General features: G+C 40.7%; 1 protein-coding gene across 2 annotated transcripts in view; it reads right to left on the bottom strand.

Moving 5' to 3' along the window:
* nrbp2b (nuclear receptor binding protein 2b) overlaps positions 1 to 15,749 on the bottom strand; it is a 31,921-nt gene that overhangs the window by 2,435 nt on the left and 13,737 nt on the right. For both annotated transcript variants that reach the window (XM_034214116.1, XM_034214117.1), the window contains exons 2-17: positions 5,098 to 5,220; positions 4,454 to 4,555; positions 4,263 to 4,352; positions 3,885 to 3,925; positions 3,696 to 3,790; positions 3,543 to 3,566; positions 3,363 to 3,449; positions 2,794 to 2,849; positions 2,370 to 2,465; positions 2,001 to 2,133; positions 1,408 to 1,510; positions 1,256 to 1,306; positions 1,033 to 1,168; positions 865 to 918; positions 611 to 674; positions 9 to 64 (exon numbers count right to left, since the gene is read on the bottom strand). In XM_034214116.1, coding sequence (XP_034070007.1) covers positions 9 to 64; positions 611 to 674; positions 865 to 918; positions 1,033 to 1,168; positions 1,256 to 1,306; positions 1,408 to 1,510; positions 2,001 to 2,133; positions 2,370 to 2,465; positions 2,794 to 2,849; positions 3,363 to 3,449; positions 3,543 to 3,566; positions 3,696 to 3,790; positions 3,885 to 3,925; positions 4,263 to 4,352; positions 4,454 to 4,555; positions 5,098 to 5,220 — 1,311 coding nt within the window. The remainder of the gene's footprint in view (positions 1 to 8; positions 65 to 610; positions 675 to 864; positions 919 to 1,032; positions 1,169 to 1,255; positions 1,307 to 1,407; positions 1,511 to 2,000; positions 2,134 to 2,369; positions 2,466 to 2,793; positions 2,850 to 3,362; positions 3,450 to 3,542; positions 3,567 to 3,695; positions 3,791 to 3,884; positions 3,926 to 4,262; positions 4,353 to 4,453; positions 4,556 to 5,097; positions 5,221 to 15,749) is intronic.

The following is a 15,749-nucleotide window of genomic DNA, read 5'->3' as shown; positions in this document are numbered from 1 at the left end:
ATATGTACCTCAGTTATGAAGGCGTAGTGAACAAGCTCACTGGCAAGGTCTCTGGAGGTATCAGCTAAAATGGTCATATTAAATATTTCAGTTATACAAATCTGTGACAAAATGAACCTTAAGAGCTTGGTGTTTATTAGGGATAAGTATGGTGATTCATATACATGTTTTAATTGTCAACCAATCCCAAGAAAAGAACAGTGATAAAAATACAATCACAAGTATTGTATGTGTGTATCCAAAGCCTGAGAAGCTGGGTGGCTTGTTTCTTAAGCATACCTTTCTAATTACCATTAACATGGGCACAACTGTTTAAGCTTTGGTCAATACAACACTGAAAATAGTGCCTTAACAAATGCACTTTTTACAATGTTTCCCCGAAAATGCCCAACTATTTTATGAAAATGTCAAGTGTATTTTGTGACCTGGGCTTGGGTCTGAATGCACTAAAGGCTTGGGATGTCGGAAAGTGATAAGACGCTGATTCAAGCTTTTGTGGTTTTGTTCTTTTCATGGTATTTGTAGACAGCAAGAAAAATATAGAGTCACACTGCTGAAGTACTAATATTAAATATATTCTTCTTAAAAGGTAAAGTGGTGGCCAACTTACTTGGAAGGATGTCACAGCTGAGCTGCCTATGAAGTTTGTCATCCATCTTCAGAAACAAAGATAGCTGAGGAGAGATCAAAAAGTGTAAATCAATTTACTACTATAATTGACGTTGCTTATAAAATAAATGTTGTAACAGTAGTGCTAGTAGAATGTTACTGGCAAAATATTCCAAAAGGCTTACATTTAAAAGAGCCTTATAAAATAGTTTACACTAAAATAGAAAAAAGTACCTGTAATACAATGTGACTCACATGAGTTTTGGTCCCTTCTTCATTTGACTCCAAGTTACAGTGAATCTGAACAACCTACAACACAGACAGACAAAGAGGGTCAGTGAGTAATGAACCTGAGACATGTTATCTCTGTATGCAGCCAGATTGTGTAGCTTAACATTTTTGGGTGACGTCTTAAAGTCTTACCTTCCTTGTCTCGGTCTCCTGGGGTTCAGGAGTCGGCGTCTTGACCGTCTCGACCTGCTCCTGAGACAAGGAGAGGGCACGGGGGACGGGGTGAGGTCGAGATGATGCAAAGTTCATCAATGGGTAGATCCCATTTCTGGAGAGGAGACAGGAAGTCATGTTGAAATTCAAGCTACAGTAACAGTAATAAACGGTATGATAGAGTACGAATAGTTCCTCTTACTTGACATCCTCCAGAAACTTGTCAAGCTCCAAAGGAGACACATGGGAATATCTATAGGAGATAACACAGTGGAATGAGTGTTAGGCTTTGCATGTCATGTCAGGATATTCAAGACAAGTAGCCAAAGATAAGAGGTGCTTGTGTTCATTTACTTGAGCTGAACTCCCTGTCTGTCATCATGCTTAATCTCCGCCATGACAGCGTTGGGGTCGAAGGACTTGGTTTTCTCCTCCACACAGTTTTCGGGGAGCAAGTCTGTAGAGGCAAAACAAGTGTTGATTATTTATTAAACACATTTGACAAATCTGTTTTTGTGCGATAAAAGGTTTCTTATTATTTTGGGTACATTTTCTGAATGTGATTGTGGTTATATGACTGAAACAAAAATACATAAATAATTACCCTACTTGTGAATGTCCAATCTTCTATGTGTTATAAAAACAGTGATTTCTAACAAGTGAGGAATTTATCCTGCTGAACAAAAACGTGTTTTGCCACAGAGTTTATTTAATATTAGCTATATTCCAAAATCCAATAGAACAATCCCATTTATTTTTGTCAAGGGAGCCGTTTCAATGCTAACTTCCTAGTCGGCCTACACAAATACGTCATTCCTGCAGCACTCAAACATTTAAAAGTGATTCAATTGATCTTCTCCATGTAGAAACAAATACATGTTGTGATGTGCATTAAAAAAATAGACGTTAGTGATTATAAACCCAGTGTGCGAAGGTGAGAAACTCACACTGGTTGTTGATGAGGCAGTGGGCGGCGAGCAGTTTGAGGGAGTGGACTTCAAACAAGACTCGGTGGAACAGAAGGTCGTGAGCCGTAGGACGGAGCTTGGCTTCATGGCGTAAACAGGACTGGGTGAACTCCTGCAGAAAGCAACCACACATTGAGTCCAACACATCAATTTCATATTGAACAGTATGACCCAGTTGAGCAACATCTGTTCTGGATTTCCTGGCATGTTTCACTGCCACATTCACTTAAAACTGTACAAAGTCTCTACATGTGATAACAAATACATGTAGAAGCAGGGTGGGTGAACAGTTTATCTTTATCTCCATGTTTGCTGTGTAATAAGGACAGTTTGTATGACTAGACTCACTTTCATAAGAGGGTCTTCTAGGGATTGACCTGCATTGATGATGGCCTCCTTTGAAACAGCAGTATCTCCATTGGCCTGGATTTCCAATACTGCCATCTAAGGGTGCGAATAATATGTTAAACACTCACATATTAACACACACACACACACACACACACACACACACACAAGCACACACACACACACACACACACACACAACACACACACACACACACACACCACACACACACACACACACACACACACCCACACACACACACACACACACACACACACACACACACACACCACACACACAGCCACACACACCACACACACAACCACACACAACACACACACACACACCACACCACACACACCACACACACCACACACACACACACCACACACACACACACAATCTGTAAGACCTGTTCTCTCACCTCTAGAGCACAGATGCCGAACGAGAAAATGTCTATGGCATAATCATCTTCGCTGGCTAGAAGCAGAAATGGAGAAGCAAAGATGAACACATCAATAACCCTTAGGAAAAGCTTACCCTAAAATTAAAATGCAGTCAGATTGAGGCTTGTCGCAAACTAATAATTAACCAGTCTATGTTTTTTGCAGCTTTAGAAGAGGCACACAACATCCAATTAAATGTCTGAGCAGAACAATATAGTATTTTTGCGGTTTTCAGTGTGCCTCATATTATCCTGACAGTCATTATCTCTCCATCCCCTAAAATGACAGTCATTAATGTAGCACACTGTCCCACACTTCACTGGTGGGAGAATCTACACTGTCAATAAAACATTTGTATTTGACTGAAAACGGAGAGTAATATCCTATCACAGTAGCTACTTTCCACTCTGCTTGGCAATTTTACAATTGTTGAAAGAGACGTTAGGCTATCAAGGTATTACAGTATTTAGTAAGATGATTACTATAAACAAATTATGAGACTTTAAAATAAATCATAATCAGACAAACTCTGCTCCATCCCACTTACATCCATATTCTGGAGCAAAAAAATGAAGATTCCTCTGCTCATCTCGATGTTGCCTTGCTTTACCGTGGACGCTGGCATCTGGAAACACTGGTTTGAGATAACACAAAAAGTATATAAACATAACATGGCATAAATTGACGTAGGTGACACGTACCCACTACGAAATGAACTTTTTCTTACCATTGACAAATAGCCGATGCCACACTGTGAAAAAAAGAAAGAAGCATTATTCAGATTTTTTTCTTCTGAATTCATTAAATGCAGATTTAGAGGATATATCATGGGCGAGATATGCTGGATGCAATAACATAAAAAGCCCTGAGGGGAGCAGACCTGAGCCGATCTTGATGAGGCCGTTATGCTGAATGAAGATGGTGTCGCACACCAGGTTGCCATGGATTATTGGTGGTTCACAAGAGTGCAGGTAACTGCCGAGTAAACAATAAAGCGACTGGTTAATGTGATGGCTGTGATATTAGAAATCTCTCATTTTAAAAGCCTGGGGAAGAAATGAGTCAGTACCTGAGGGCAGAAAGAATCTGGGTGCACCATCTCTTCCAGGCCTAAAATGTAGCGTAACAAAGCAACATGAGTCCTCTAAAGACACAATAATACAAATCCAAAATTCTCAGAACCAAATAGAGCATTGTTACTGCATTTATTTTGCAATTTATTATTATATATATATATAGACAGAAAAGAGCAGACAGAGAAGAAAGAAGAGAGAAAAAAGAGATGATAAGATGTTTAAACAGATTTAGCCACTAGGGTGTTCCGTTACATCATCTCTAATCCTGCAGGAAATATGGATCTTAACAGGGATTTGTCTGCAGTACTCAGAGCCACCACCAGGGGACAGGCAGAGCCATAGACTGAATAGACTGTGCAGAGCACACTAACCTTCACATTCATAGTCTTGTGGTTCTTCTTAGTTTTCTTCAGAAACTGTTTGAGGCTGCCCGACGACATGTATTCTGTGATGAATATAACCTGTGGGCCATTATGGAGTTGTGTTAATGAACCAGTGTGTGTGGAAATTAATAGCACTGGGGGTGGGGGGGAAGACTATAGGAGTTTAAAACATGTTGTACCCGCGCCTGGCTCTCCTTCATGTCCAGCCAGTACTTGTGGAACTTGACAATGTTGGGGTGTTCGACCTGCATCAGGTTCTCAAACATCTCCTTGATCTTCTCCTAAAGAAAAAGAATCAGCGTTGATTCACATCTTTACATTACATCATCGTCCAAGAAACATACTTAAATCTAAAACTATAAGTTGATTACATGATCAGTAAATTAATTAATTTCTAAAGCAAATGAACCAAAAAGAAATCACTATATCTTTTTGTTCATAATTTGGGTAGTTTCCTTGGTCTTTTAGGTGAATTCACCTTGGGTCTTGGACTCTTATTTGAACTAAATCATTACATCATTGTTTCAACTTGGATACAGAGAATTTGTAATGGGCATTTATTTAACAATTTTTCACTAATAATAATCTGCAAATACAGTACATCGATAATGAAATTAATCATTAAAGACCTCCAACTTCCCCTTTTAGGGGTTCTTTTGGAGACATTTTATCACTCTAAAACACAAATGTATCCAAATGGGGAAGTGTAGTATATCAGATTTAGTTTCAAGACTTGTTATTTTACCTGGGTTAAATCCCAAATTTAAATATAACAACGTTGTATAGTGCATGTCTTGTCTGTAGGGAATAAGAGCCACCATACCTCCTGTGCTTTGAAGACCTTCTTGTCGGAGAAGAGCACCTCGTTCCACACCACCTCCACCCCCTCCTCTGTGTCCATGGCCAGGGAGGCACTCTCCACACCGGGGACATTACCTTGGCTTACCTGCAGGGGGCAGACATAAAAAAAAACGTAGGCGTTAGCATTATGCTAATGCTGTTACAAGCTGCGAACAAAAATATTGACACGTATAATCTTTTAAAGTTGTTATGGTTTTACACACCCTGATACAGTTGTGTTTGTGTTCATTGGACAAAGTCTAATATCTGGCTCTTCAGATGCTAAATGTTAGCCAACTTGACGGCTGTTTGGTACGACTTTATGAGAGCGGTGAGGATGAACAAAAACAGTAAAAAATTGAAAACAAAGCAGCAAAGCATTAAAAAGCTCTTGCTTAACTTCTCAACAGAAAAAGCATGTCTGAAATTATTAGACGTCACCTGTGCTGTGGTTAAGATACCTTCTAAAAGCTCCATATAATCTACTCAAAAAATCATTGTGGCGTCATTTTTATTTAAACGCCATCCAACTCAATGTTTCATTCATTAATAAACAAGGAGGGGTCAGTGTAAAGATAACTCCATGAGTTTATGCTAAATGTTGCCAGCCAGCTAACACATGATGATGTAGAGTAGTAGGCCAACGGGATGAGCAGTGTTGGGGGGGAAGAGATGGATTATCAGGAGTAAAATAGGGAGAAGTGAGGGGATTGTCCACGAGGGATTTACAGAAATGAAGCATGGGCCACATGATGGATGATGTGTTACTGGAGATGGGAATAAAGAGGAAGCAGAGTGGAGTGGAGTCAAGAGGCACCGGCTAGGTCTATAATCTGGCAGACGCAGACAGCCCGGGGGCTCCATGAGTGTTTATGCAACAGCGACCAATAGCCTAAAGACTGCTTATCCCAGGATATCGCTGCCTCAGCACAGACCTGATGTAACCCTTATGCAGCAAAAACGTGTGGTGCAGTGGAGTTTCAAACACTTCATTCAGGATCTGCACTAGGATTTAAAGGTTAAGCTATGACTGTTATTTGACCTTTTTCTCACATGGCTAGATTGAGGTCTGACGAAGCAAAAATACATACCGTCTCTAGGAACACTATCTTCTTTGAGACTTCTTGTTGAAGATCAATAAAGAATTAGCTTTATAGTTATGAAGAAGATATAATTATTGATCTTGGTATTGATGGATAAAAACTCTAAATCTGTGTGACAGAACATTTTCCCTCTGCAAGGAAATCATATGATGCCGAGATGAGGAAGCTGACAGAGTTTTATGACAGGGTAGGACTGAACAACCATTATTAGGGCTTCTTTCCCCACCTAAATGACTACTTATTACTGCTAAATGCTAACCATTGATCATTATTGCAGTGCTGTACTTGTACCATGCGTCATGACATCATCTCACACTGCGATGAATGGAGTCAAAGGACGCCTCTCTGTATCCGGATCAACAGGACGTTTGTTAAAGAACCAAATAAGCATAAGACAAACAGCAATTACAACCCCTGCACAAGCTGCTATAAATATTCGGATTTATGATCCAGCTTTTCAGTCACAGCCGCAGAATTCTTTTATGAAATAAACCAGCCTCAAAAGAAAGAAAAGTTCCATTAAATGTTGGCTGTGGTTTGTTTATTGCTAAACTTGTAGCAGCAGTAAAACTCTATTTACAGACGCGATGATTTACAATCTCTTCACTTCCCTACTCTACAAGAGATGATAATCTAATTACTGGTATTACAGATTGCAGACACAATCCTCTGAATGGCTGACAGAAGAAGGAATTCATTCACTTTAATAAGCTATCAGGAAGGAATCATGTCAGTTTCCCTCTGGCGTCAGGGCTCTGCTGGTATTTCTTTCCTCTGGATGTTGAGAAACACTCGGCCCCCTGTCCCACCTCTACATCCCGGGGGTTTAACAGGGTCTGTAGCTTGGTCGTGGTAGCGTGAGACTCGTAAACAACACACCGGATGCTGGGCTGTGATTGGCTGTGTGAAGGGAGGTTGGTTTAGGGAGAGGGAAGGGATTTAAGGATTGTATGTTCAAATCAAAACAACGTCCACTGGGCTGTGGTTAACTCTACAGTTGAGCTGGGTAAAACTGGATTATAAAGACTGTCACAGTAACCTCTCATTACCTCACCCACACATGTTTTCACTCACATGATTCACTTTATTTTGATTTGTAAAGGGAAAAACGACCAGATACAAGCGATACTATAATACAGTTCAATCCCAGCTCTGCCACTTCAGTCATCTTAAAAATGGCAACAAAAATAGGAAAGCAGAACTCTAAATTGAGTGTCGAAATCAATACATCACTAGTTATGTTATAATTCTATTCTTACTTGCAGCATACCACATCGCCATGGTTGAGACAGCATTATGTAGATTATATTCAAAGCACAAATTAAATGCACGTTATGCAACATAATGCGAGGAAAGCTAATCAACCAATTATAACAAAATAAATCTCATTTTGTTGCCGTCTTCAATTAATATAAGCTCCCTAATGATCAGCACAGCAGCTTACGCACAATTCACTGGTTTTTATAGACAAATACAGGAACAAAATAGCTAAAACAGTATCTTGAAAGATATTGGTGTATAAATTAATTGAAATCTGTATGTGATGAACTCTAAATTGCCAGTTTATTAGGGAAAGCAAGCTAAAAGTAATACAGTCTAATAAGAGAAGCAATAAATCCTAACTTAAAAAGGGTTAGAACATTATTTTTGTATTTAGGAGAGGTGTTAAGTGAACTGTACGATCATTTTAAGGGATGTAGTGCTGTTGAAATGTATTGCACTGTGTTGTACAGTGGTGTATATTGTTGATAGACACACCCTGCCATCTGTGCAGAGCTGACTTTGCTTATGGTTTACCCCACATTTGTACTGGCTACGTCCAAGTAGAGGAAAGTGCAAATCTCAACTGGCTGGACCATTTGCAGTGACAGTTTCATTGCCCAGAATACGGCAGCTCTTTCAGCCTCATTCTCCCTGCAAAGGCATCTTATATGAAAGAGTCTCTTTGTGTGAGACAGACTGTGTGTGGGTACAAGCTTTACAGTGACAGAGATCTTTGTCTGCCAGACGTCAGCATATCAAATCTTCCTACACCTCATACCTCGACGATGAGTTGCTACGTCGCACCACATTCATATTTAACAAGTCGATTTTATACAGCCCTACACTCAAGTCATTTTGCATCACGCTGTACTAGATACTTGCTAGGTGTCTGCACTGTATGTAAATGAGTGCAGTCTTCCTTCTGCGTTGCTTTGAGCTTTATCTCTCACGAATTTCACTGGCATCAAAGAGGAGCAGGATCAAAGATTTGAGCTGAAGTGCTGTGGAAAATACACAAATTATTTTTAAATCTGCACAATGAGGATGTGTGAATAGGGAAAAAGATGCACCCATCCAATGTTAGATACCAACAACTTAATTACTTTATAATGCTATTACCCAAAACATAATATATATATATATAATGGTGATTAGTTAGTGTGTTTGAAACATTTTCTGAAAGATATTCAAACTTTTCCCTTTAATTTATCCTTTCCTACATCCCTAATTTCATCGAAGGTGCACTGTGCCGTTACAGACATGTGCTAATGAGCAAACACCGAAGCAAGCCAGACTTTACACGCTGCTCGATGAGCCGTCTCACACTCTGTGTTTCTGTCTGGTCGTATCGGGGGCCCTGAGCCACTGACCGTCTGCTGACCTTCACCAGCTACTCCAGCCGCTCTACAGTCCACCTACACCTCTCCCTCTCTTTTCCGCCCCAGGAAATCACCTGTGCAGCACACCATCAGGTCAGAGTTTCGGATAATGTGTGTGTATGCTCAGCGTGAGGAATAACGTGATGGCACCAGCCGTGACAAGTCAAGCAGGGGACAGGAAATGTGCAGCTCAAAGCTCCACATTCACATTCAGATGATGTCCGCTGGATAAGATTTTAAATCATCGAGAAAAATTGTCTCTGGAACATTTCCTCAGATGAATGCCCTTCATATCTCACGTTATATAAATCAAACGGCTGCCAAGATCCCGGAGCGTAAAAAGGTTCAACCTCTTTCTAAGGACACACAAGGTCACACAGGCTCATGGGCTGTTATTAGACAGACAGATCACCCCCCCCCCATCACTTCTCACTTCTTCATTTTCTCATGGAGAACTTAAAGCTCTCCACTAATGGCGCTTTTCCACTGCAGCACGTAGCATGGTTTTTGATTTTCCGCTAGGGCTACTTTTTCACCTTTTTTCTGTTCCTCCAAAATCGAGGTTCTTACCGGGCCAACAACCGGGCTGAATATGCTAAACGAGTGACGTAAACACTCTCGACTGCTGAATGGTCAGAGAGAATCGCTGGCAAGCGAGCTACAACTACAACAAAATGAACATATTTGACCGTGATTTAATTGTAATACACGTTTCAAAATGATGCCGAAGTAACAACATACTGATACCGGTCTGCAGACAAGACGGCAGGCGAAAAACCTTTTAAAATGCGTGTTTTCTGAATGGAGATCGGATCGATCAGGCTAAGCTAATGTTGTATATGTTCCGTCCACACTCACAACAACGGCCTACAGACATAAATAAACCAGCAACTGTATTCGCCATGACACAGACAGTCTGTGGTTTGTACTTGTTTAACTTCTGTCTAGTTTCTGAACAGATATGAGGAGCTATGAGCTCTGAGTGCTAACAGCTAACGGCTGATGTTTTGGTTTTCTGGTTCGCATTGAAGATGACATCACAGCAGTTTTACGCAGCGTCGCTCCGCTCGCCGAACAGCCCGCCTACACTGCGTTACTATAGTTACTACCCCAGTTCCTAAACTGTAATGGAAACGCAGCTTAAAGTGAGCCTGGCCTACCAAGGCCTAACCGTACCGTACTAAGCCATACTAGGTCCTGCAGTGGAAAAGCGCCATAAGAGGAATGTAGGACAGCAACGCGGGTCAGCAGAGCAGATGGGTACAAAGGGGAGAGTTGCTGAAAAATAAATAAAAAATAAGACAATGTTTGTCAGCCTCTTTCAGGCTCTTCAGAAAATACAATTTCATGTCCTGTTGTGCAGTAATTGTATGACCCATTTTAATAAAAAGGCTTGAATTAAATCAAACGAGCCCTGCTGATAAAAAAACGTTTAACAAAGAGTAAGTATCGACCTAATCCTGTACTTTCTTTCCTTCTACAAAACTGGGACATGATAAGCATTGTGAGGCTGGCCCCTCACAAAAGATTAGGACATGTTTGGTTCCTGCAGATGCTGCATCTTTCAAATTCAGCATTTGATTTCGCAGCTCAGAGTAATGTCTGTATCTGTGTTTCAGTCTGTACCAAGGCTTTTCAGTCTGAACAGTCCCGTTGTCCTCGCTCCTATTGTCACAGAGACAAAGCTGCAGATTTATAGGGCCTGCGGGAAAGAGATGGCAGAACCACAACTGCATTCAAGAAGTGAGAGTCTGCTGACTGCGATGTGATAAGCATGGGAAGTGCTAGGAAGCCTCGTTACATAAGGCTTTTACCCTTTGAAATGGTTTCCACAGAAATAAGGGCTTTTTCAAATGATGTCTACCTGCAAGACAGGCGTGTAAAAGTGGTCGAGTTACTGTGAGGGTTTTATTCCATACACATGTGCCTGCATGTGTGAAAGAGTGTTTTCACAGCAATTAACACTATAAGTTAAGTGTTAATAAGTAGGGTTGTTGAGTGCACAAAAGACATGGAACAAAAGTGGAACTTTTTTAAGAGCTTAAACTTAAAATGTCAATGATTGTTTCATAAATAATCCAAAACATTAAGATATTTCATTTATAATTCTATAAAATCAACAGATCCCTATAATTAAAAAGTTGAAAACAGCTAATATTCTTCATTAGAATAATTCAACGATTGCTAGTGCATTCATTTCTGTTGCCTGACTAATTGATTAATCAACTAATCATTTCAGAACTAATCAGAATCCAGCTCTACTTGAGGCAGAGCATCACTGTGATAAATACGAGCGCTCTACTGTAAACTCTGAGCATAGCCATGTCCTTGTCAAGCCCATGAACCTTCCCAGAGCCAGAAATTGCTCAATGAGCTGAAATATGGTGGCCCTGAAGGCTCAATGATCTGTGAACCAATGTGCATAGTTCACCTATTCAACAAAGATGCAAAGCAGAAAGCCCAATTGAGACACACACACACACACCTATTATTTTGACTAATGAAACATTATTTTCTGTTAAGTGGAGAGAAACAGCCCCAAGGTCAGGCTTTATCTGTATAACCAGAGTATGTTTACTTATTTTACTGCTTAACCTCTCTTAAGCCTTTACGGGATTAAAGGAGTAATTCGTTGTCCCGCCCTTGACAAACCAGACATTGTTTGGACAAGAAGCTACTAGACCATATAGAAGTGTATATGATCTTGGCTCAGAGACACAAGTTCACACAACTATGACAGTTCAGAGAGAATAGGAAAGGCCTGTGTTGCATAAGAAACACTCAGCCTTATCATCACACCTCAGCAACCACCTGGCTCTCCTCTAACGTGGAGGTTAAAACTACATAATGTAGCAACATGAATCATTATCAGACTCCGTTATCATTACATTACATTACATTGCATTTAGCTGACGCTTTTATCCAAAGCGACTTACAATAAGTACATTCGACCAGGAAGACACAACCTTGAAGAAAACAGAATCATATAAGTACATCAGGTTTCATAGAGCCAAACATTTCAAGTGCTACTCAACTGGCTTTAGGTAATCCAGTCCTTTATTAGTATATAAGTGCTTTGTTAATAGTTCTATCGCTCGAAGTGGAGTCGAAAGAGATGAGTTTTCAGTCTGCGCCGGAAGATGTGCAAGCTATCTGCTGTCCTGATGTCAATGGGGAGCTCATTCCACCATCTTGGAGCCAGGACAGCAAACCCACGTGTTTTCGCCGATGGGAACTTGGGTCCCCCTCGCAGCGAGGGCGCAACGATATTCTCTGTTCTGGCTTTTTACCCTCAAACAATCACTCAAAGTTAGGCAATATACTATCATCCATCTAATCATTTTTTGATTCTGATGAGGGGAGTGCTGATTATACAGGAGGAATGTGAGAGAGAGAGAGAGAGAGAGAGAGAGAGAGAGAGAGAGAGAGAGAGAGAGAGAGAGAGAGAGAGAGAGAGAGAGAGAGAGAGAGAGAGAGAGAGAGATAGAGATAGAGATAGAGATAGAGATAGAGATAGAGATAGAGATAGAGATAGAGATAGAGAGAGAGAGAGAGAGAGAGAGAGAGAGAGAGAGAGAGGGGGAGAAGGTCAAGAGTCCTTCTCACAATGTCACAACGAAGTCTGATGTTTAATTTATAACAAAGATCAATATACTAAGGGGGTTATTCATGTGTGCCTCCTTCACATTAATTCTATGCAGGCTTCATTTGAGAGCATTCTTGTTTGTCTTAAAAAATGTGTCTTATGCCTTCACGTAAAAATGATGCCTTAACATAACATGAAATACATGGGTTCATGTGTTCCATCCTGTTGTGATCCTCCTTGTTTGTTGTTTTGGGTGTTGTCATTTCTAATCAATCATACAGACCTAGTGTCAGAAGGGGGACCAATCTTGTTGGAGATAACATTGTGCAAGGAAAGCAAGCAGAATATAAATCATTCAATTTGGACATGCTGAAACAGTGTCCCACTTAAGAGTGTGCCTCACTTTCTCTCCTGCAGCGCAACAACATGCAGGATCATTCCCTCACACCAAACATCCGTACCTAACCTCACAGCTATTGCCTTTGATTCACTAAACTCCTGTAAAGTGCTGAGTCATAATTGTAGAAAATCTGCATGAGTCACCGACACCTTTTTCTCTCGTCTCTCAGGGATTGATTAATTGCTGCTTACCATGCTCACAATAAATACAGATACACACAGCGGGAAACAAAGGCTTGTTGATGGATAACACAAATCTCCCTTTTTAAACTTCCGAGAGACGTCTGCTTTTCAGTGTCTGCCCAGTCCCAGTGTCCGGCCTAGCAGACGCACTTGACTCTGACTCAACTCCAGTATAGCTTTGTGTTTTTTTCCCACGGTATAAATAGTTATTAAAAGCTCTTTTTCCATCAGTTAGTTGTGGAATGTAACTTAGTGCATTTACCTACTGCAATTTATAGAATTCTCCATTTGAAATCCACTACATTTAAGAGGGCTTTTTAATCCACTGTTCCTTTGACAAAATAAAGCAACATTATAATACTCTTTAGATTTGATCCTCACACTTGCCACATGAATAAATATCTGTTATTTCACAATGTGTTGTTTCATTCAAATTTGCAGCACACAGCACTTGGTGACGTCATCTACAGTTTGTGAGGTTTCAGTGCTTAGAGCTGGGGTGAACATTTGTCAATTCCCAGCTAAGTGTTTTAACTTTCCCTTAGCTTCACCCTCAAACATACAGAGTGTTTTGCAATTGCTTGAAATAATCTGTAAACAATTCTTGGAATGGCCGCAGCGTTTTAAGAAAAAGATCGCTTCGACCTGAAAATGGCCACCTTCCAGTTTCCCTAAAAACATGTGCAACTGACTGTGTTCTTGGAGAAGCTTAACAGGGTCTGGCAAAGTCTGCCTGAGTCTTAAAGCTCTCCATAAAGCGGGGTAATTTCTGCCCACTGGATTACCCAATTCATGCTTGTTAATCAGCACACACTGCTTGCTTCATTGCTACTTCATACCCAGTGGAAGAGCAATATGTTATGTGACCTCCTACTGCTCCCCGAGTAGAGGTTACTGCAGTACAGTTTTCCAACAAGCATGCGGGGTGACTCAGGGTAACAGCTTAAAGGAATTGGCAAACAGTGCAAAGGGTTATTGAGTGTTTGCCACAGTAGCGTGCAAGCAGCTAAAAGCTGGGTCTGAGCACAGTAGCAGTTAGCTCGTGCATGTTGGACCACCATTAGCTCGTAACACTCCCATTACCGGAGGCAGGAGCAAGAAAACTAAATTGTCGCAGAAGGAACCACTTAGGGGTGCAATACAAGTTTCTAGGCCTCAATTAGTCAAGTGGCTGATATTGAGCTTGGGCCCCATGTGGAGGAAGGCTGAAGGAAAGTAGATATGAGTACGATGAGGGAGCAGAAAGAGTAGTGTTTATCGTGCAGCGTTTATCTTCCAGGGCTGGAAAGTGAGAGCTAACCTGAGCTGGCTCTTCAGCACGTGTTCAAAACAAAAGCTTGTTGGCAGACATGCGTGGAGACAGTAAGAGGCTTTTTCTGGGCCGGCGGCTGTTATGTAACCTTACAGACAAAGCTCAATGGGTGTGTCTGTGAAAGCACCACGTGGGGGGTTAGTGTGTTTATCCAACCCTCAGCTACCTGTCCACAGTTTCTGCACAAGACATCAAGAGCTACAATGCGAGTTGTCATCACCAGGGCCGCAGACAGGCGATAAAATACAACCCAGGGGGGTCAGCTAGAGTAACAGATCCATGAGTTTCAAGGTTTATTAGGAGCCCTTTATTATAGCATGAGATAACAGCAGCAATTATTTATCTCTTGCTGCGATGGTCATAAGGTAAACAGGAAATAAAAAGGACTTGACCTCTCTGTCAGGCTGCTATAGCCGTGCGTGAGGACAGGGAGCTTTATTAATCTGCTCTTTAATTAACCGGCCATCTTTACTGATTGATGGCTGCGGGGATGCATTTCTAATTCAGCTCCTGAATGAAAGTGACCTGCTTTATTTTAAACCACCTGAGCTGCACAAACAACACAAATACATTCAAATTCTGAGTGCAAATTAGGTGGCGTCTGACACACATGGACAACAGCACATTTATGAGGAGACGGTTATCTGATTTCTGTTTGGGAGCACAAGATTTAATTTCCGCTCAAGAGGAGAAGAGCTGTAATTTAACCAAGGGGGCCTCAAGCAACACATCTGGAGTACACACTCATAACTACATAAACGCATTTACAGCAAATATGTAAATGCCAAAACCACATACAATAAGTTCCCTTCACATTTAACTTTAATAATGAATGTACAACGTCCCTCCACAATATCCAATTGTTGTTAAATCCCTTTTTATGTTTGTTTTTTAGGCACACACACATAGGATATCAATATTTGGCTTCAAAGGTCAAGATAGTAGTTGATAAAGAGAGGAATGAAATACCCCTTTGAAACCGGCACACACAACGTTTTCATATCAGCAGGTAGGGGTGTAACGGTTCACAGAAGTCACGGTTCGGTTCGTACCTCGGTTTGGGGGTCACGGTTCGGTACGGTTCGGTACAACAAGAAAAAGCAAAAAAAAAAGTCCCAAATGCATAATTCCAGGTTTGTTGTTATTTATGTTTGAACAGTAGTGCAAGTTTCAGGTTTTTTTTTAAAAGAACTCTTTTTTGAATAATTAACTGTATTGAACAGTTAAAAACAAACCATACACAGTACCACACACTCAGATGGCCATATTATCTATAATGGCTGATGTCAAACAAAAAGGTTTCATCAAGCTGTAAAACTAAAAAGAATGTCTTGAAAATATGACATCATAAATAATAAGAAAGTGTTTCAAGAGCGCAAAGTCGTTGAAAAACATGTGCCAAAAGCTTCC

Source organism: Gymnodraco acuticeps, unplaced genomic scaffold, assembly GCF_902827175.1.
Source record: "Gymnodraco acuticeps unplaced genomic scaffold, fGymAcu1.1, whole genome shotgun sequence".
In the NCBI taxonomy this organism is placed as follows: Eukaryota; Metazoa; Chordata; class Actinopteri; order Perciformes; family Bathydraconidae; genus Gymnodraco; species Gymnodraco acuticeps.
The sequence above is the reverse complement of the archived record's forward strand: the minus strand, read 5'-3'. Positions and strand labels throughout refer to the sequence as shown.